This window comes from Equus przewalskii, chromosome 23 (assembly GCF_037783145.1).
Source record: "Equus przewalskii isolate Varuska chromosome 23, EquPr2, whole genome shotgun sequence".
NCBI classification, from domain to species: domain Eukaryota; kingdom Metazoa; phylum Chordata; class Mammalia; order Perissodactyla; family Equidae; genus Equus; species Equus przewalskii.
The window spans coordinates 12,400,627-12,424,382 of NC_091853.1; the positions used below are offsets into that span (position 1 = coordinate 12,400,627).

The 23,756-nt window shown below is 35.0% G+C and overlaps 1 protein-coding gene across 18 annotated transcripts in view; it reads left to right on the forward strand.

Annotated features, from left to right (window-relative positions):
- The window catches only part of RASAL2 (RAS protein activator like 2), a 366,259-nt gene that overhangs the window by 273,777 nt on the left and 68,726 nt on the right, over nucleotides 1–23,756 (forward strand). For 16 of the 18 annotated variants that reach the window (XM_070591621.1, XM_070591624.1, XM_070591622.1 and 13 more), the window contains one exon: nucleotides 10,167–10,273. In XM_070591621.1, the coding sequence (XP_070447722.1) occupies nucleotides 10,167–10,273 (107 nt within the window). Of the gene's footprint in view, nucleotides 1–9,067; nucleotides 9,367–10,166; nucleotides 10,274–23,756 lie in introns of those variants that run through there. The other 2 variants (XM_070591625.1, XM_070591627.1) reach the window with 1 other exon arrangement.

Genomic DNA, 23,756 nt, shown 5'->3' on the forward strand with positions numbered 1-23,756 from the left:
AAGATAACAGCTTAAATTAAAGATAGTTAAATGGAAGACAGAAATAAACATAGTAGAGTCAGTAAAGCCAAGAGTTGTTTCTTTAAAAATTCCAATGAAAGTAGATAAAACTGTCAAGATTTGATCAAGACAAAAGAGAAGTCATAAATAAACGTTAGAAATGAAAAAAGGGACAAAATTACAGAAAATCAGAGACTTGAAAAACAGGAGACTATCACGAACAACTTCATGATAATATATTTGAAAATTTAGAGAAAATGGATATTTTAAAGAAAAAATATAATTTATTAAAACTGTCTATGGAGGACATATGAATGTAAGTAAGCCTACTACCTATAACCATTAAAGAATTGAATCGGTGGTTTAAAATCTACCACTGGTTATGGTTTGATTTCTCATATAGCTTGACTTCTGAAAAAGAATGAATTCTGGATCACAGCTGCATTAATAGTTCCAATCAGTGATTCAGTTTTTCGTTGCAAATGAATAAATTGGTATTCTGGTATCTAAATTGAGAACAAACAAAAAATGCTAAGAACCGTACTTAAAACAAAAGCATGGCAATTGAATCCATATTAAGTCCCAGGGTGGACGTGGTTTCCTTAGAGTTTTTAACTCTATATCCTTTGTTTAGGAAATTTCCTTCAGGGAAAAAAGAAAAGGTCTTTCAAAATATTTTCCTTGTGAGAATGTACAAATAAAATACTAAAGGAAATCAACTGAATGGATATCTAAAGAAAATGGAAATGAATAAGAACATACCAAGACTTAAACCTGATCAATATGTGTGTCAATATTAAGTGTGATCATTGATCAATATTGTGCGCTTCTTAATAAAACCTTAAAATTTGTGAATTTTCAAATGGAATGATGCACAGAAGGAAAAACCTCAAAACTCTTAAACCTAATCTTCCATGAAGCTTATTTACCAAAATCTCAATTATAACTGAAGATTCAAGTTAATGTACATAAAAGGATAGTGATTCTTCAACTTGATTAGATGGTACACTTTAATTAGAAATAACTCAAGGGACAGCCCCATGGCCGAGTGGTTAAGCTCCCATGCTGTGCTTCGGTGGCCCAGGGTTTCATTGGTTTGCATTCTGGGCACAGACATGGCACCACCCATCAGGCCTTGCTGAGGCACTCACAACTGGAATATCCAACTATGTACTGGGGGGCTTTGGGGAGAAAGAACGAACTCAAAAATTTATTAATAATTTTAGTATGTATTAAGTTGAACCATATGAAATTGCTGGGCATTTGGGAGAAATATTTAAAATTGAGAAAATTCTATTTGTTTAAATTTGTTTTATTTGAAAATTTAGAAAAGATCAAAATTATTAAAATCTTGTAACACGAGATCTCAGTTATAGAACACTGTATTGGGCAGTTTGTACACAGTATAAATACATAAATATAGTTTGGTACATGAAACTAGAGAACATATAATCAGGTAATATGAACTTATATAAATGTATTAATTAGAAATTAAAGAAATGTGAATAATTAGGCCTGGTTTTATGGAAGTAGATGAATTGAAACTGGTATTGAAAGTCACCTAAGATTTGGCAGATAAGTGAAAACTATTAGCAAAGACAGACACAGGGGAATGAATATGGCCAGTTTGAGATCAAAGATCACCTGGCTAAGGCAATTTGTTGGAAAGCGTTGGCAGAAAAGAGTGACTATGTAAGGTAGGAGCCAGGCGATTTTTTTTTTTTTTTTTGATGTCTGACTGTCCTATCTTTAATCTCTAGGAAGGTAATTACATCAAGAAAGTAATGTTTTAGGGAGATTAATCTGGTAATGGTGAGCAGAATAGCTTTAAGCAGAGAGACAGGAGTCAGTGACATCAGTTAGGAGGGTCCTGCCAAAATCTGCATAATATGATAAAAAGTCCTGAACTAAGGTGGTAGATGGTAGTGGAAATAAAGAGGACAAAAGGAAGCCAACAAACATTTTGCAGAGAGACTTGGCAGTGTTTGATGGCTAAAGGAGCACAAATCAACATTACAGGCTCCTCCCTTTTCCATTACCCTCACTAATAAGGGATGTCCAATGTAAACACTGTATTTGTACAGTGCCATATGCATATTTGGTCCTCAGTAAAGGATTAAATTTTCCTTATATTAGAGGCCCAAGTATTTGTATGTTTTCAATACCTTGTATTAATGTCTGTCTTAGAATAAAACCCAAACTAGTCATAAAAGACCCTGGCATAATCAAGGAGCAAATCTTTATTAAAGATTTTAAAGATGATTATTGAAATCATGGTATGAATAAATCAAAGATTATACCCAGAATTGTATATGAAACATACAAATAATGAGAACATATTATTAGGTCACTCATAGAAAAAGTTTAGATAAATGTCTTAGAACATTGCCGTAAATTAGAAAACATTGTCTTCCAGAGTTGAAGACAAAATATGATTCACCAAAATGAAACTATGAGATTAATAAAAATCTTATAACTAGATTGAAATGCTCAGAACAGTCAGCTTATGCTGAACAATGCTTTCTTAGTTATTTAGACATTGTTCTTTGTAAAACCTAAGATCTTAATGCTTTTTATCTATGTTTGTCTCAGAATTGACCTAAGTAGTTATCTTTCCACTTAGGTGTACTGAAGATTACTTTGTGAGGCTAGAAGAGCCGGGATTAAAGATTATGTTTTTAGAGCAGTTTTAGACTCACAGCAAAATTAAGAGGAAGATACAGAGGTTTCCCATATATCCCATGCCCTGATACCTGCGTATCCTCCCCCATTATCCACATCCCCACCAGAGTGGTACATTTGTTACAGTTGATAAACCTACATTGACACATCACATCACCAAAGTCCCTAGTGTACAGTAGGATTCATTCTTGATGTTGTACATTCTATGGATTTGAACAAATGTATTATGACGTGTATCCATCATTACAGTGTCATACAGAGTATTTTCTCTGCCCTAAAAATCCTCTGTACTCCACTTACTCATTCCTTCTTCTTAAGGGCAGGTTATTCTTTGGAGGAATTTTGGTCCCTTTTTTATTCAAGGAATCAGTTCTTTCTAGCTTGGTTCTTATTTTCTTCACATTTTCCACCGTTGCTTTAAGCAAGTCACCTTCTCCCTCTTTACCCCATTGCCTCACCTCTCTCTGTTTCTGATTAGAATATTCGTATTGGCATCAGTGTTACAGGGTTGAGAGTTTTCTTTAATGGGATTTGTTTGCAGTAAATTATCCCTCAAAGAGCATGATTTAATTCTCTTTAAAATATGAAGAATCATGTGCATATTGTTAAAGTTCTTGGAGTCATTTTTAGGAAAAAGTAAGAAAATTGGAGTCTCCCTGATTATTTATCTTATTTTATCTCCATTACAACCCAGTATACAAAACACATAGAGAACATGATAGCACGCATGGATCCAAACTACGTGGGTTCCAATCCTGATTCTGCCCTTTAACCAGCTGTGCGAACATCAGCAGGGTAATAAAACATCTCCTTGTTTCCTTATCTGTAAAATGGGGGTGAAAAATCCAGTTTCAGAGAATTGTTATGAGGATTACAAAGATGACTCATATAGAATACTTAGCATGTAGCAGGGAATAATAAATGACAGTTTTGTGATATGGTTATCCTTGTTACGTTTCTATTGTTATTGTTATGATCCCAAGTTGTTATCACTAAGAACCAGAGATATGCTTTGTATTTGAAACTTAACTACCATATAAATATCCCTGAGCTATTTTCTTAGCCTTTCTGGTTGAGAGTGTTATTTGCACTAAACTGTTCTCTGCCATCTTATCCAGTATCATCATGTGGAGCCCTGAGTTGAAGAAATGGAATACTTGTGGGTATCCAGATTCCCTGACCGGAGAGAAATCTGTTATCCTAATATATTAGCAAGAAGAAATTTAAAAAATAATAATAATAGGGAATAAATTTGTTGAAATAAAGAAAAGATGAGGGACTGGATGGCTTTACTTTCTGAGAATTTACCACATGTCTGTACTTAGCACCAATCGTACGTGTTGAGTAAGTGTCTAGGGCGTGCAGACTTGAAAGCACTGCTTGTTTGAGGGAAGGACTGCAGTCTAAGCGACACAAATTGGATGAATTACAGTGGCCCTGGGGGTTTGTATTTCAGAGCAGCTGAATGGTAGTGACTGTCAGTGCATAGGCTTTAAAGCAGTAAAAGTGGGATACAGCAGGAAATGTCCTACTGAAAATCAGGTGGAGAAGTCTATAAAACGCCCAGGTGCTATCGTGTTAGCAACTATAGAAATGTAGTATGTAATTTTCTTTTCTTTACTCTTGTCACTTTTCCTGTATAAAATTGTACCTGCATCTCTAATCTCTGTTGCCTTTAGGAGTCCTCCAACAAAAAGTAGGAAATTTCATTTTCATGAAGGCTTTTTTCTTTCACATTTTGCCATTTGCTATTAAAGCCCCTCTTTACTGAAGAGGTACAAACCCATTTCCTAATAGTATTCCTTCCTTCCTATTCTGTTTCTTAAACATCCTCTGTGTCTCCTATGGAAGAAGAATTCTCATGTAGAATTCATAGCATGGAGAGATAAGTTATTTGCTTACCTCATTCGTTAATAACTTGAGCCACTGACGTATCATATCTTATTTATTGTTGTCATTATTTACACAATATAGGGGAAATAGTAAAGTAGACTCATTTACAGCAACAATGTATGCACTGAAACTTCAGTGACTTGAGTGGGTGCACAAACAGCTTGGTGTGTATTCAATTTTTTATCTTACTTTGTTAAAATGATTTTTTAAAAGATTTTTATTTTTTTAATTTATTTTTTTAAAGATTGGCACCTGCGCTAACATCTGCTGCCAATCTTTTTTTTTTCTTCTCCCCAAAGCCCCCCAGGACATAGTTGGGTATTCTAGTTCTGAGTGCCTCTGGTTGTGCTGTGTAGGACGCCGCCTCAGCATGGCCTGACGAGCGGTGCCATGTCTGTGCCCAGGATCCGAACCAGTGAAACCTGGGGCCAGCCCCCAAAAAGATTTTTGAAGTGAACTGAAGAATTCCTCTTTTGAGAATAATGCTAGAACACTTGTCTCCTAAGTATAATATCAAAAATATTAAAGGGGCCTATGAATAATTATAATTGGCAGAGTATTCACATTCATTCATGTTTTGTAATTCTGTACACAAAATTACTAGGAATTGGCTTGGGTTGCTATTAATGTGAAGTTTTTAAGTATACTATATATGCCAAGTTGACTGCATCTGTGAACATGTAATATTGTTTCTGGTCTGTCATTAACTAGAGAGTTTTGTTATGAGAAGGATATTTCGGTTCCTTGCAACATTGTCTACCAAATTAAAACTTTATAAATATCTTTCTAAATTTTGTTCATCTTTCAGGTTGAGTTTTCTGAAATTACTTTCACATTGGTAAGGTTATTACCTTCTTTTAAATTTTGCCCCCACCCTCATCCAAGAGAATAATAATTGTTACTAGCTGAGGGGCTGCCCCAAGAATTAAGTAAGTTAGATACTAGACACAGTGCTTAGCGTGTAACAAACACCCAACATTAGCTAAAATTATCATAAAAATATTTCTGTCCTAAACAAATTATCTACAAAAGAGGTACTTAAGTAACTTCATGACACATCTTTTTCTCTTAAAAAAAAAAAAAGTATTTTTGAATCATTTCCTCTACTTTTTTTCTTTTAACTATGGTAACTAATTCTAAAAGTGGTAGACATTGTCAGAACTCATGACATTTTTAGCTATGTTGTTTATGTTAAATATATGTATATGTGACATAATGGCATATGAATTTTGGTTAAATGTGATTGAACAAAAAGTAAATATAGTTGATGTTTATAGATATTTGGCCATAATGATGTTAAATAAGAGATACCTTTCTTGTTGAAGGTATTTTCAGAGGTTTTTGGACCCTAACTCTCAGTTAATATAGTATTTCCCTTTGTTCTCTTTTCAAACATAGTAATATTGCAGAGTTATTTCAATCACATTTATTATTCAAAATCCTGAGAAGAAAATAATTAAGAAAGTGCCAGTAAGTGTATCTCCATAGTGTTTCTATGTGATTTGTACTTTTTGGTAAAGTGTACTTCACCGGTGGTTTTTCATTTCAGAGTAAAAAAGCTAAAGCCCTTACGTGTAGGCCTATGAGGGCTGCATAATCTGAGCATGTCTACCCCAATCCCTCTCAGGCTTTCTGCTACTGTTTGTCCTCACTCATTGACTCCACTCCCACTGGCTTCCCCACTGCCCTTTATATTGGCTTTCTTCCACCTGCACTGTTCTTTCCTGATAAACCTACAAGGCTGACTTCTTCACTTCCTTAACTATTGGCTCTCACCTCACCTTCTCAATGCAGCTACCTTTTCACTATAACTACTGTAGTAAAATTACTGTACCGCTTCATCTGTCTTACACTGTCCTACTTTTTTCCCTCTCTGAAACACTTTTTTTTTTTTTTTTTTTGCTGAGGAAGATTGGCCCTGAGCTAACGTCTGTTGCCAATCCTCCTCTTTTTTTTTTTTTTTTTCGTGCGCGTGAAGAAGATCATCCCTGAGCCAGCATCTGTGCCTGTCTTCCTCCACTCTACCTGTGGATTGCTGCTACAGCATGGCCAGTGAGTGGTGCAGGTGTGCACCTGGGACCCAAACCCACAAACCCAGGTCGCCAAAGCAGAGTGTGCCAAACTCAACCACTACGCCATGGAGCCAGCTCCTCTGAAACACTTTTTGACATTTGCTTTGTGATAAGTGAGCTAAAGGTCAAAGGCAGAAGTTGACTTCTGTTTGTTGAACAGGCACATCCTCCACCAAAAGTGCCTTTGCCCCCATGTATATCCAGTTGTCAGTTTCTTCGCCACGCTTTTCAAAGAAAGCACATTGACATAGAGGAAAATGTGTATTTTGAGGAAATGACATTATAATACTCCTTTTTGGATTTAGAGAGCCCTTTTCTTCCAAAAAGCTAATTTTTATTAATGAAGACTAGAGCAGGAAAAGTAAAACGGCTTATATAGAATCACACAGATAGTTGGTCGAGCTACTAAGAAAAGCACCCAAATTTCTCTTTGTTCAGTACATCATCCTGTGTGGAGCTGTGTTGGAGGTTCTCTCTCATTGTTCTGAGTTGTCACCTCATCTCAGTTCATACCCAGTGGCAAAGGAAATGAAGAGGTAAATTTAAAACTTAACCAGGATTTTTGTAACTTTTTTCACCTTTCAATCTGAAGATGAAAAATATTATTTTTAGAGGATGAGAAAGTGAACAAAACAGTTTCAGACCTTTATCTACTGAAACAATATTATAAGTCTCTTGTCTCAGTGATAGAGAGAGAGTATACTTTAAAATGACTGTAATTAAATATTGTGACTATGAAAGGAACATTACATTTTACAGCAGGTGAAAATAATGAGATAGTATGTAGCATGAGTGGGCGTAGGGGAGAGAGCTGTCTAATTTTGGCCTATTGGAACTAGTATAGATTTTCTTTCCAGCTCAGCAGAAATGTAGCTTCAAGACCATAGTAGCAACTTTCCTTTCTTCTTGGAGATTTCAAGTTCTTGAGGTATATATTCTTCTCTCAGCTTTGAAATAGTTACAAATCTTCTAAGAACTAAAGAACCTGGATATTCAAAGGCCTTCTCTGCATCCACAGATAAGTTACATTGTTGTGGAGGCTGAGAAAATCTAGAAGTGTAGACTTCTTCCTCTTATCATTAGTTGATTTAGCTTACCTAGATTCCTTTCTTTTCCCTCTTTAGTGAAAATTGTTCAAACTTCAAGAATAATTTAATTTCTTCTTTTTGAACCCAATGACATTCTTTAGGTCAGAGTTGTGATATTTTTTTCATGAAACAGAATCTAAAAGAGAAAAAGAAGTACGAGTGACATATTTGTTAAGAGTTTGAAATGTGGTTGCTCATGCTAGCCAATATAATTTCAAATAGTTAAAAGCATTGAAATATATTTGTTTAATGAGTTCATATGCCTGAAGACTAAAATTACGTGTTTGAAAGAAAGTGAGGAAATAAGTTTCCATTTTTTTCCTTAGCCAGAACATTGCAAATTAAGGAAAAGTGTTTACTAGATCATTTTCTCCTTGCTAATGGAACTCACTTTTCTCCCACTTTCATTTCTCTATCAATTATTCAGAGATTAAAATATTGTAATACTCAATCTCATGTATCTCCTAATTATAGTTAATTATCAGAGGAAAGATGAGATTTTCTTCTACTTTCACCAGCCCCTCTCCCCACCTGCCTGCCCCCCATATAGAATTGCCTAACTTGGATAATCACTCTTTAAAGTCGTGTTCCTAAAGTCTAAAGGTCTTGTTGTTCAATGTGCTTTGACAAACTGATTTGTTTAAATTCAGTGCTTTGTGCCATTCCTGTGAATTTTAGCTAATTATACGTCCATTTTTTTAGAAATGTGCATTAGAAGTCACGTGTGCCTAATTCTGAAAATGGCTTTGTACATTAAGGCTCATTTAACCACTGATGGTTAGAGAGAAGTTGAGAGACTCACAGTTATTGGTCATAATTTTTAAAACAGTAATAGCATGGAACTTTCTTGTACTGCAGGTGGGCATATAAGACGCTATGTTGTCAACCTCTAAGACATTAGGAATGTTGCAAGTTGGCTTATGTCTTACTGGTCAGGATATCACAGTGAAGATAGTTTAGTTGTGGAAAGAAAATCAGTGTCCAGAGTGCAAAGATAGTAATAGGGTAAGCACTTCCAGTAGGATTTTCGGAGTCCGGATTGATTTGTGTGCATTACTGGGTCTGTGTAAAATGGTGTCCTTTTGGCACTAGCTGAATATAAATTTCTGTAAATGTTTTTTCTTGCTGAAGATTAGTGTAATACGGTGAAATTTTCTGTAACTGAGGGGAGGCAGTGGTTGGCATCTGCCGATAGCCTGAAAGTAACTAATGAGGATGTGCAGTCGGAACGATTGATTGAATAGCTGCAGTCTGTGTGTTTCTTTCTCGCTTGCTCTCTCTGCAAGCTGTAGAGAGGGAGGGGGAAGAGCAAGACACAGGGAGGGAGCGAGCAAAAAAAGGCTTTCTCTTAAGTGGAACTAGCACGGATCCCAGGGGCCAGGAGGCCAGAAATGGAAGTTTAAACTGCATCTATCTTTTAAAGGGAGAACAGCAGGAATCAAAATGTCAGTCTCCGGAGTCACGATTTACTCCTTATTTTTTAAGATCTGGAAGATAACACAGAATACTTTTTTTAGGATGTGGTTTTTTTTCTTTTCTTGTCCATGTTGAGATTATCTAATGTTATCTGAGAAGCTGGATTCCTATATGTCTGTCAGTTGAAGTGGAGATGGGAAGCAGTTGTGATAAAGGTATAATATGTATATATCTATCATCTGTGTGTGCGTGTGTATGTGCATATATATATATGCATATATATATCACTCTATGAAAAAATTTTTTTAAATGTAACCTTAATATAGTATATAGTAATTAAATTGTAGAATATCACATCATCTGCAAAATTCGAAGCTTGTTAGGTCAGTTTGAACAGATTTAGGATTCCAGAGTAAGATCTTAGTAAGGTCATATTGCCAGAACAAGGAGAAGCTGATCTATTTTTATATCTGCATAGGCATATATGTTATTCTCTCCTGGCAGCAGCTTTCAGTCTTCTCATGGCCCTTTGGCTGCAGTCTGGTGAATCATCTTGTCTGCACAGAACTGAACTTTGACCTGTGTGCAAACACCATCAAATCATGTGCAACAGTAGACTATATTTTGTTCACAAGAATATAAAAAAATTTCATTGAATTCTATTAACTCCTACATTGCTGACAAATAGAGAAGTGGATTCATACCCCGTGAGATGCAAATAGTAAGTGAACTTATAGGTATTAAACATAGATCAGAGGAAATGACTTTTTATATGTGCACAGTTAAAGGTATATGCTGTCACACTAAAGCAGATTCATAACTGACCAACTCTCCCTAGTGTCTTGATAGTTCAGACCCCACAGAGATAAAGAAACAAATTATGTGCAAATGGAATGTGATGCACCTTTAAAGAAAACTGATTTTCTGTGGGGAAAAACAAAACAAAACAATAATTTTACAGTTTAGTCAAAGATCCTACATTTTGGATTCTTGATGTTTCTTTCTTCTTTTCCAGAGGTGCCGGCAGAAAGGTCCCCCCGCAGACGGAGTATCTCAGGGACCAGTACGTCAGAAAAACCCAACTCCATGGACACTGCAAATACCTCACCCTTCAAAGTACCAGTAAGTGTTTCTCTTCTCTAAAAGAATATTTTACTTTTCTCCTTTCTTCTTAGAGTTAGAGATAGTTACCAAGGAATCAAAATATTTTGCTCCTCAAGAATTTCTTTACAATACTGAGGTTAAAGGACAGAGTCATCAACTTACATGGATTAACTGTGGTTAATGTCCACTACTTTAAGTGTAAGCTTTATTAGGTTTTAGCGAATATTATTTTTACTTGTGGAGTATTTCCAAAATATGTAACTAAGCACATTTAATTCAAATTCCTCTGAACTGTGAAGAGCAAATCTCTGCAGGATGTCCTTTTATCAAGTTAAACCTATCTAGCTGAAATCTACCTAACTAGCTAAAACCTGTCACAATTCTGTAAAGGTACTGGTGGGATTTTTTTTTTTTTAATGGATGGGGGTATGACTTTTTTATTTTCCAGAGCTGGAGTACAAGCAAAGAGTGATGAAACTTAGAAAGTTGGGGAGCAAATTATCAGAGACTTATGAGTTCTGATCCTGAAACTTGGCCTGTGCTTTGCTTAAGCCATCTTTTAGAAGGCCATCTAAGTGCTGAAGAAATATCCTAGTTTAAAATACTCCTTAAACTGACAACACGGTACTGAGAATCAGTATTAAATACAAAAGAACACTGAGATGGAAAGACTGTAAGTGATCAGGTCATCTGACTACCAGTTGCTGGCCTAGTTTAGATCTTCTTGATATAACTCTGAGTAACTCAGATTTTAATTCATCTATTTTATTTGCTTATTGGTTAAGAAATATACTTACTTCCTAATCATATCATTTTATTAAAATTCATTGATTTTAAACTTGAAAAGAATTACTTACATGAAGTTGGTCATTATTAAAGGTACAATGGAAAGCAATATAAAGTAGAAAAAGATTTTTCTATTGAAAAAAAGATTTTTTTCTTTGAATTCAGGCAAGTTAGTATGTTGTATTCTTTCTTTATTTATTTATTCCAATGCTGGGTTTTTTTGAACTTTAGGATGACCTTTTACGTAGGACTGATATTTTGAGATATATAAGCTGGCATTCATTTATAAATTAACCAAAATGAATGTTTATTTTGGATTAACCCTGAGAAGCAAGATTTCCCCTTATTGTATCTCAGTGCCTTGTAGAGTTTGTGGATATCTGTTACTATGACATCTTTCAAATTTTTACAAATTTTCTCATTTTTAAAGATTACAAGCAAGTATTGGATTAATATTCTAACCAAATTATGACAAGTATTTTAAAATGTCAGATTTCATGCCTTTTACTAAATTTCTTTGTTCCGTAGACATAGCTACCTATTTAAAACGTTCTTTTCATGAATGAAAAAAGTGTTTTTCCCTCTCCTCTCCCCTTCTTGTTTTCCCCATGAAATAGAGATCGTTATAGTGAAACTAACTATCCATATACAGAGTTTGGTGAAAAGCATTGAGTTACAATTTGGAGTTTTCATACTATCACGCTAGAATAGAATGGTGAATTCTTAAATTTTTTTTTAAGTCAATAACTGAAGAAGAAGATCCCTCCACAATATAGTAACATTGAAGTACTTCCTATATTGAATCTGAACTTCATGGCTGGGCTTTTTAAGTTTGAATTCATTAGGAACAACAATTTTTATTTATATTTAAACAGTAATTTGACACCTAATTCAAGGTTTACCTTAATAATAAGACTAATTATTCTTGAATAAAAGTAATAAACCAGTGATGCATATACGTGACAGCTAACACTGCTTATAAACCTCTTACTCAGTTGTTAGCCTTCTGATAATCTCAGCCACTTCATGGATTTAAAAACATTGAGGGAAAGAAGGTGCCTCTGACTAGCAAATTGGAGTCACAAAGCCCGTGCACTTAGCTCTCTAGGAGAATAACCATTCACAAGCCCTCACCTAGACAATTGTTTGAAAAATAACCATCAGAACACATTGATTGCAATAAAGAAAGAAAAAAAAAAGACAGTGATTTGAGGGAGGAAGCAGAGAAAATGAAAAGCAAGCAGTCATAAAAACAATCTGAATCCACTTAGGATAAAGGCAAATAGCCTTAGATTTATCAGGAGCCCTTGAGGGTACCATTGTGTTACAGGTTGTATGGTGCATAGTGCAATAATTGACACTGATAATAATGAACCTCAGTCATCAAGAAAAAGTGAAATTATATTTGTTGTGCTGGGCTTTTTTGAAAGTGGAACTGCAATATTGTGTGATATTTTGTGTTATCCATTGAGAATATTTAAGATCTTGAAGATATGTGATGCTTATAAAACTTGCTATCAAGAAAAATCTGGTTTGTGAAGTACCTCATTCCTTGATAATGCTGGATAAATAATTTATATTCTTTTAAGAGAAACCAAATATGCTGGCTAAATGAGGCACTGCAGTACTTGAATGTCTGTGGAAGTACATTGTGTTTTTTAAATTTCCATGGTCTTCCAAGAGCTGATGTGACCTACATCCCTTAAATGTATTGCCAATAAGAAGTATGTCTAGTTTTCAGATCAACAAAAAATATTTTTGTAATTAAGATCACGAAAGACTCTCTGCATATGAGAAAGCAGAAAAAAAAGAAACCAAACTTTGAGATACTTAACTTTAAGTTACTTATACAGTATCTCAAAGAAGATCATTTCCATGTTAACTTTATGAAGGGGCAGATGTGAGATTTAAGCACAAGTACTTGTGGTTTTAGGATTCAGGTATCTTTACTATGGTGAATAGCAGGTTCCCTCCTCATCAGCTGTACCCAAAAAGGGGCCATAGTGGACTCTCTCCCCTTATTCCTCCCAGCTCCATTTTCAGCCTTATTGAGAGCAGGTGATAATAGATTTTAGCAAGTCTTAACTGAAATTATTGACAATGACACACTTACTGAATGGTTACTTTGGGCAAAGTATTAGTGATTCACCAATTATTGATACTTTTTTTGGCATTATTCTTAGTACTGGGGAAACAGAAACGAACACAACAGAATTTTCCACTCCCAGAGAATTTATAACCTAGTAGCAAGAGACAGAAAAATTGCCAGATTGATAAGGCGGCAGATAAGCATGGTGACACAGGTTTTTAACAATGCACTGTGTAAGCTAAGGCTTTGCCAAGGAGCCAATATTTGAGCTGAGTTTCAAAGGCTGAATGAAAATAGTTGACAGGGGAAGAAGATTATTCCAGGCTGACTGAAAAGCATTTTGGAAAGACACACTTCATAAGATGGACTGATGCTTCCAGGGAATATAGACAGGGTTCGGTGAGGCAGAAACTGAAAAGCATCTACGTAAAAATGGCAAGAGAGAAGGCTGGAGGCGAGGTTGGGGCAAGACTGTAAGTGGACTTGTTTGTCAAGCTTAACTAAACTTTGCTGGCTGCTAAAGCATTAGAGATTTGTTTTTTGAAATATTTGTCTTGGCTCAAAAGCTAAACCAAGTTGTATAAATACTGTGAAGTATTGGTAAATTACTTGACTCTTCTTTCTCATGCTGTCATTATCTCCACTCAGGGTGATAGGTAAGGGGCCATGATTTAACAGAAGGCCAGCCCAGCACCCACCCTGGCTATCAGCTGACACTAGAGTATAGGTTAGCCTTCAGGAGATTCAGAAGAAACCAGTGGGTTAGAGTTGCTTGTATACTGCTGACTACTGCTAGATGAGGCAGAAAGGAGCCAAAGAATAACTCTAGCAATGAGCCCCAAACTTTTGTATATCTCCTCATTCCTCCAAATTTATATTTTTAAAAACATAAAGTGGATAACTAGTATAGCAGTGTTCTCAGGTGTATTTCTTACTTAGTCTAATCCACCTTCATGCAGTGGTAGACAGCAGTGTCAATAAGTTTAAAAGCAAGGACATGACAAATGGAAGAGGGAATTCATATAGCCACTGAACCTATAGGTTAAGGCAAGGTCTTGGTTTTTAGGAATCTTTAAAGGTATTTTTACTTTTCTCTAATCATAGCCATAAGAAAAACCAGAGATCTGCAGAATAGTTTTTCTGTTCTGCCTCCACTCTCCTTCCATATTTCTTCACCTTAATTCCAATCGCAGTTATTTCCTTATAGGTCTGTGTCCCTCATTAGACAAGAAATATCTCTTCTACTCATCTTTGTAGCTACCCCAATGCCTAACACAGCACCTCACACATAGTAAACACTCAACAGATAATCGTTGAATGGATAAAATATGCATGAATTATCTAAGGACTAGAGTTTCTCTCACAGCTATTCTCTTGGTATTACTGAGGATGTCTCTAGTCAAATTGGTTACTAAACCATTTAATAACCGCTGATAGATCATTTGGAATAAATGTACCTGTGCAGAATAGTTACATTTTTTCCTCAACAAAAAGATTTTAATTTATATTTGGAATTCAGGGCTATGGTATTTTATGTATATAGTGTATACTGTGTCTACTTATATTGGGAAGTGAAACTAGGTAGAATCCTTATTTAATATCTTTGTGGATATTTCATTGAGCCCTTTAGGTATCATGCATATGTACAAACTCACAATGTTTTTGCAGATCTGAGTTTTGACTGTTAGATTCTTCAAGAACAATTTTAGTCGTCTGAATAGTTTTTTCCTCTTTTTAAGATCCTATTTTTCATTTTTTCTTTAACATCCTGCTAGACTTTTACTTTTGTGATATTTGTCTTTTCCTTTAAATATAGCATCCATTGTATTTGTGTGTGTGTGTGTGTGTGTCTGAGGAAAATTGGCTCTGAGCTAATAGTCTTCCTCTATTTTATGTGGGAAGCTTCACGAGCCATGCTAGGTCCGGGCCCGGGATGCAAAACCTGCAAACCACAGGCCACTGAAGCAGAGCGCGCTCACTTAACCACTACACCACCGGGCTGGCCGCCCCCATTGTGTATTTCATACATTGTTAAAACTACATTTAAATGATATTACAGGGGTGATTAGGAAGAAATAAGAAAACTAATGAAAAGTTATCCAAGTCCTTAAATTTAATGCAGAAAGGGAAAATGATCACATCTTGTAATTGTATATATTTGTTTCACATTCCCTGAGTTTTTGGAACAAACTTCTTTCTTTAATATTCTATTTATAAAGTGACTGTTGATATTTATGATTTTTGTATCACATCTCCCTAGACGATGCCATCAATTTAGCTTTGGCTAAAGAAAGCTGCTTGTGTTCCGGACCAGGTGCTCAGCTTAGTGTTCTCATTTCCACAACACGATGGTCTGAGTTGGCCTTCCATGTGAATATAACACAATGCAGTTGCAGCTGCTTCCTTTGTATTAGCTTTGAGCTTGGCTCTGAGAAAATTCAGGCACTAAAATATATGCCAAGACAACCAGAAAGCATAGTTGAACTAAGGCAGTAGCTGACTATTCCTATGGAACTCTCCTTGTGTTCTTGTCATGGTGACACCTGAGCATTCCCAATCAGATACACTGGCTACAAAAGACTGTCAAAAGACATACTTTTGCATACTTTTTAGAATAAAGTAAAGCTTTGGAAGATAAATGTAGACCTAGTTAAATTCCTAAATTTAAAAGGAATGTTTTAAAAGGAATGTATAAAAAGCAATGTTACATCCTTGCTTAAATATCGAGGTATCAGGCTCAGTCTCTGTCTTGAATGGAATCCTCAGTAAGATCAATAAGATCCTTAATAAGATCTTTGTTTTTCCAGCTTAAACCAAGAGACAGAAAGCTTCATGCCGACTTAATAAAGACCAGAAAGTGTTCATTGTCTAAATCAGTGGTTTTCAGCTCTGGCCATCCTAAAAATCACCTAAAGAACTTAAAAAAAAAACAATACTAATGCCTGGGGTCCACTTCAGACCAGTTAAATCAAAATCTCTGGACTGGAACCCAGTCTTCTGTATTTTTTAAAACCTTCCCAGATGATTCTAACATGCAACCAGGGTTGAGAACTATTTGTCTAAAATGATTGGTTAAAATATTAGGAACCCATTTTAGTCAGTGTCTTTCCTGTGGACATCAGTGCTTTCTTTTATACCTTCAAGTCTGGCATAAGAAACTAACAAGCAGTATTTTCTCAGTGGCCTGCTATTGCTCAGAAACAAATTGCTGCATAGGGTATTAGTTGCCCTTCTCTGTTTGCCACAGTCAGTTCAGATGACCAGTCTAAATTTACAAAATAACTTGCCTTATTGTGACACAGTGACCTCTGACCAGCCTCAGAATCTCAGTCTTAAGGGTGAAATAATCAGTTTGAATTCATAGCACCCAGCTACAATACTATTTCTGTTTCTGTATTCTCATTGCTATTGTATTCCAGGACACTTAAAATTCTGTCCTCTGCTGCTCAAAGATTCTATATCCATCTTCCTTCTCTTTACTGACCATCTGCATGGAGTTGAAATCCATAATAGGGTCACCCTGCAGTGATACCTCTTTTAATAAAGAGTATATTTATATTTATATATGTATGAATATATAATATATGACTATGTAGTCACATTATGTCTATCAAAATATTACTTCCAGAGGTAAAAATAATATAATAAACATGGGAATGTCAGGAAAGAAAAATTATAGTCTGAAGGTAGTAAACATTAACTATATCTTTAAATCATTTTGTAATCAGAATGGGTATAATTTTAAAATCTTTTAATGATAAATATCTTAGAAAATATAAAATTTGGAGCAGAGTAAAAAGGAATAAGGTTAGATACGACCCATTAACGGGGATAGAAAGGAGATAGCAAATACCTGGAGGAAAAGGGAGCAGGTATAGCAGGGAAGATTGTCAAGATTCTAAACTTGAAAGAATCAAAGAATGATGGAAACCTTCCTCAGTCAATGGTTATTCCTAGAAGCAGGTTTGCAGCCGTACTAGCTAGTGGAGATTCCAACTTATCCTGCCCAGGAGGAGAGGGCTGTTTGAGAGAGTACTCTTCTCTCAATGAACTCACTTATAGCTCATGCTTATGGATAGTATACTATAGGCCCCTCTTCCTCAAAGCAAAGATATTTTCCTTCTACTTTAATGGAGAAGTGGAAGCTTAACACCTTTCATTTCACAATTAGAGATCAACGTTTTGAAGTACTAATGCCCACTTAAGGGAGCATATAATTAGCCACTAAGTATAACTATCAGATGCTTTCCTATTTCACACAAGTTAGGAAGCAAGAGATGTAGAAAGGAAACCTGGCCAACTTCTTGATTTTGCTAGGGCTAGCTGTACAGAAAGGTATTTTTATACTTCTCAGCTATACCTTTGTTCAACAAGGTACAAGCATTGCTGGTAAACAGTAATACCTTCGAGGTGCCTTCCTGCCTTCAGGCCCTTTAATTCTATAACCAGTGCCTGTACCATTCCACTGGACTTTTAAATGCTTTGTTTTATATTTTACATCTACTAATTTCATTTTAAAGGAACTTTATTCCAAGGGGATTGTTTGATTAAAATATCATTATAAAATTTTTTGTCAGACTATTGAGTAGTTATTAAAAGAAAAGCCTCCAAAAGGATTTGAATAGACATTTCTCCAAACATATACAAATGGCCAATACACACATGAAAAGATGCTCAACATCGTTAGTCATTAGGAAATGTGAATCAAAACCATACTGAGATAGCGCTTCATACGCACTAGGATGGCTATAATCAAAAAGAAAGACAATAATAAGTGTTGGGGCCAGCCTGGTAGCATAGTGGTTAAGTTTGTGCACTCTGCTTTGGTGGCCCAGGGTTCACAGGTTTGGATCCTGGGCGCAGACCTAGCACTGCTTGTCAAGCTGTGCTTTGGCAGCATCCCACATAAAATAGAGGAAGACCGGCATAGATGTTAGCACAGCACCAATCTTCCTCAAGCAAAAAGAGGAAGATTGGCAACGGACGTTATCTCAGGACCAATCTTCCTCACAAAAAAAAAAGACAATAAGTGTTGGTGAGGATGTGGAAAAATTGGAACCCCCACATATTGCTGGAGGGAATGTAAAATGGTGTAGCAACTTTGAAAAACAGTTTGACAGTTCCTCAAAAGGTTAAACATAGAGTTACCATATGACCTAGCAATTCTACTTCTAGGTATATGTACAAGAAAATTGAAAACATATGTTCACACAAAATCTTGTACATGAATGGTCATAGCAGCATTATTCATAATAGCCAAAAAGTAGACACAACCCAAATGGCCATCAGCTGAAAGGTGGATATACAAAATGTGGTCTATCCATATAATGGAGTGTTATTCAATCATAAGAAGGAGTGAAGTGCTGATACCTTGCTACATTTTGATGAACCTTGAAAACATTATGCTAAGTGAATGAAGCCAGATACAACAGGCCTCATATTTTATAATTCTATGTATGAAATGTCCAGAATAGGCAAATCCATAGAGACAGAAAACAGATTAATGGTTGCCAGGGGTTGAGGGGGGGATAGGGAGTAACTGCTAATAGGTACAGGATATATTTTGAGAATGATGAAAATGTTCTGGAATTAGACTGTGGTAACACTTGCACAACATTTTGAATATACAACAAGCACTAAATTGTACACTTTAAAAGGGTGAATTTGATGGTATTTGAATTATATCTCAATAAAACTGTTTAAAAAAAACTTGGGAAAAAGAATAGAAAATATCTGAATATTTCTTAATTTGATTGTAATTTGAAATGATAATATTTTGGATATATTAGGTTAAATAAAATCTATTTTAGGAAGGCAAAAGGCAAATATGTTTCATTATGTATTGGCTGCTTATTTTCTACAAGTTTTTTTTAGGTGCTTATTACTGATACTTTGCATATTTGCATTTTTATGTGAACTACTGTGATTTTACCTACTATAAGGAAGATAGTTCTATACATTTTTACTCAAGGATATAGAAATAGGAAGCATGATATTTGGTTTTAAAAGAAAAAGGCAGATTATAGCCATCATGTATATACAGAATATTTTTTAATTTTTGCAAGTTTTCACATCTCATGAGTCATTTCTATCTTATATAGTGTAGTTTATATCTCTTCCGTTAGTTCATGTCTATTAACTAAACTTCTTGACTGTTTTCATTTCATATATAGTCTACCTCTGCCTCTGCATTCTTATAAGATGTGTTATATGTGGGCTTGTTTAGTGGGGTAGTGCTGAGATCTTCATATTAGAAGGATCTTTTTATGACTTGTATAGCAATGAAATTAATTGTTGTTTTAGAGAATCTTCTTCTAAACAATCCTCTGTACTGTTCTACTAATGCTTAGTTCTGATGTCCCATAGTAATTTAAATTCAGCTTTCCCCAAGCTGTATTCGCTTATGTTTTTCCAAAAAATTGTTTCCCCCTGTATTTCTAACTTTGTAATATAGTCATGTGCTGCATAACGATGTTTCTGTCAATGATGGACTGCACATATGATGGTGGTCCCGTAAGATTAGTACCATATAGCCTAGGTGTGTAGTAGGTTTGTGTAACTACACTCTATGATGTTCATGCAAGGACGATATCGCCTAATGATGCATTTCTCAGAACATATCCCTGTTATTCAACGATGCATGACTATACTACAAATTTCTTCAGTTCCAAGAGCCAAAAACCTAAGAGCCATAGTATTCTCTTCTCCTTCCTCCCGCATTCAGTCACTTTTGAATTCAGCCAGCCCCTCTTTTCCAGCCCCACTGCCACTTACTGACTTCAGTTATCAGTGCTTGTTATTCTTCCTGTAAACCAGTACCAGGCTTCATTAGCATGAGACCAATAGGAGTGTGCATTTATCCATTATAGTACTGGTAGTGTTGTATTGTGGGGTCATTATTTGTATAGTTGCCTTCCCTAGTATGTGATTCTAGTGATGGTCTCCAGAATGGGATGTATATACCTCAGAGGGTACACAGCACGATCTATTTGGTTTGCAGAAAGAAAATATTAAATCTTTGATTTTTTTAAAATGTCACTCTTTTTAAATTTTTATTTTCTTGAATATTTTATAGTCATACATCAGAACATTCTTATAATTTATAGGTAAACAATTTTAGGAATGCACACCAACAATATTTTTCTCATTTGATTCATGGTCAAGACAGTTCATAAACTACTCTTCTAGAAGATCAGGACTATATCTCATTTATCTTATAACTCGAGCACTGACATTTTCTTTTTCCTGATCTGTTTATGAAAACTCATTTAATATATAGGTGCATTCATGATTACCCAAGGTAGGAACATTGCAAAGACATTAACCTCTTATGCCATAGCATCGTCATCATTAGTTGATGGTTTTAAATTAATATTGTGCATTTTGAAGGGTCTGCATTAATCTGTTAAGTAAAATAGAATTAAGGGCAGAATATAGGGAGTAGAAAGAAATAATTTTCTTCTGTGGAAGCCCTGTGAGAATAATGATAGAGTGACTCTTGGGGACTATCTTTCTCAGTTTGCTTCTCATTCAAGGAATAATTGGATGTGTAGGAATGTGGTCTGCCTCTCAACTCTTTAAAAGTTAAATGGAAAAAAAGACAATTTATTCAGCAGAAGTGAAGGTCAAAACCTGATGAATTGTCCTTCACTACATAGGCTCATATCTTATGCAGTCAGTGAGACCATTGTCACACAGGAGTACTTCCCTATTAAAATCAGGTGCCTGCAGTTGAAAAAGGCTCTGTACTCCTCTGACATGTGATCTAGGGCCTGTGTCACCTGCATGTTTAATTCTGCCAGAATATCAATACAATGATTTCATATCATTAGCATTTAAGAATTTATACCTAGAACAGGCAAAGGAGTGATAAGGATGTATTTTTTAATGTATGTTCAGCCAGCATCTCATGTGTGTGACCAAGAGCAAATTGTTTGACCTCCTGTAGGGCCTATGATTCCTTTTTTATGATAATTAAATATTCCACAAATGTTTTAAGATGCTTGGAGGTTTGCTGATAAAAAGGTACTATATACTAAGGACCAATTTGTTAATATTTGGGGGCCTAAATTTATAATGGAAAAAGAATGTTTGCAGCATTAAAAGCAGTACACTTAACGAAATAGCCTCTAGAAGTGGTGTAAATATGCCTAATAAAATCTTTTCCATGATGTATTTCTCCCTCCCTTCCCCACTTTATTCTTTAAAAAACAAAAGCCCTATCCTGATAGACATTAGTAAAAAGTAATTATATTGTTTTACTTTGTACCTTTTGCTCACCACCATTTCCATAATATGGGTTTTAGGTGCATTTTGTTTCACGAGAGGCAGTAAGAATTTTATTTTTTTAAATAACTAATAGGCTTCAAAGCCCTCCTCCATCTGTAGTGCTGTTATTCTTAGAGTCCTAGAATTGAGAGATGGCAAACTTCAATTAAATTCATCTAGTCCATCTCCCCTGACAATGAAAAACTTTCACATTATATTATCTGATGCTTTTTCGGGCTTCCATGATAACCTCCGGGAGACTGTCCAATAGACTGATAGACCTTACTTTAAGGGGATGTTCTCTTTCTTACTTTGAGGGGATGTTCTCTTTCTTACTTTTGACCTATCGTTTCTCATTATTTTATCCCTTAAAGCTGTCTTCCTTAATATTCATACTCTGTTAAACGTGAGTTAAGATCTCTCTGCTAGTCATAAGAAAATCAACACACTTCATTAGCAGGAACTGAGATGGTCTATAGAAGACAATATTCCAAATAATAAACTTTTCCTCTTTAAAAACTAGATTTGGTTTTATTTTAATAATTTTGAGGGGTTTTTTTTCCCCTCATATGTATTAGATATTTTCCCTAATTTCTTGAATGAATTGAACTTTTCTTAATAAAAAGTTTGGATTAATTATTAGCATTCTGGAAATATGTAAGTAGCCCACTGTATGCTAAGCATTGAAGAAATACAAAGTTGAGCTTGATAATATTTGCCTTCAAGAGCTAAGATTCAGTAGGGGAATATAACATAGGAATAGAACTAATTTTTGGTCATGACAGAGGAAAACAGTAGTATAAACAAAAGATCTTAGATAATCATAAGTGAGAGACTAACTCCTATTAAAGAAAGCGGGAATGGTTTCCTGGAAACCATTTCCTGAAAATAAATAGTGTAGGGACAACTGAGTAACCATTTGGAAAAAAGATAAAATTAGATGTGTATCTCACACCTTATACAAGAGTAAACTCCACATGGGTTAGGGATCTAAATGTAAAAAAATAAAATAAACCACACAACTATTAGAAGAAAACATAGCTGAATTCCTCTTTAACCTTAATGTAGGAAAATCTTTCTGTAATGGTTACTGAAAAGCCAGAGGCAAAAATGTGTTAAGATGTTAACATTAGGGAAAGCTGGGCAAAGGAAAACTCTCTGTACTATTTTTCCAAATTTTCTGTAAATCTAAAATTGTTTCAAATATAAAGGCAAAAACATCAGGGATACCTTCCCTTCTCAAGATCTCTCCCCTACTCCACCTCATTAACATCCTATCCTCTTAAAAGATTGCCATTTCTTCGTGCTGTTTGTGAATTTCCAACCAAGGTTTTAACTCAGTGGTTCCCAAACCATGTCCACATGAAGATTGTTCACAAATTTTTTTAGCAGATTTATTCTCAATAGACCCAAACTAGAAACAATCCAAATGTCTATCAGTTGGCAAATGGATAGACAGACTTTAGTATATCCATAGAGTGGAAGAAAAAGGAGTGAACTACTGTTACATGCAAGAACGTGGAGAAATTTCAAACTGTATACTACGTGAAAGAAGACTCCATAGTGCGTAATTCCATTTATATAGCATTCTGGGAAAGATAAAACTATAGGGACAAAGCAGATCAGTGGTTTCTAGGAGCGGAGGAGGAGAAAGAGATTGACTATAAATGAACAGGAAGAAATTTTTTGGGTGATAGAAATGTTGTATATCTCAGTTGTGGTAGGATACATTTGTCAAAATTCATCAAGCTATGCACGTAAAAATAGTGAATTTTGCCTTTTGTAAATTATACCTCAATAAACCTAATATTTTAAAAGAAAAGATACATTTTAAAACATAATATATAAAAGTTGAAAGTAAAAGGTTTGAAAATATTTAACAGGAAGATAATAATCAAAAGAAATGTGACATAGCAGTATTCTATCAAATGAAAATGAATCTCTACGACAGTGAATTTAATTAGGAATAGAGAAAGTGCTAAATATCTTCCATTTGCCCCCCTAGCAAATCTTAACATATCAATATGTTATAACATATCATACTGTTTTATTATAATAATTATAACATGTTACTATTATAACATACATATTTTACTTTTATCTTTTAATAACATATTAATATGTTAACATTGGTTAGATCTGATTAATGGGTATGTGCTTAATATATTAATTTCTGTGCTTTTGTATGTTTAAAAGTTTCATAATAAAAATTTTGCTTTGCTTAATTAAAGGGAATCATTAGATGCTTGTCCAAAATGCAGATCACTGTGCTCCATGCCCGAAGATTCTGATTCATCAGCTCTGAGCTAGAAAAACAACTGTAATTTATGATAGAACCTTTCTTTTTCCCTTTGATGC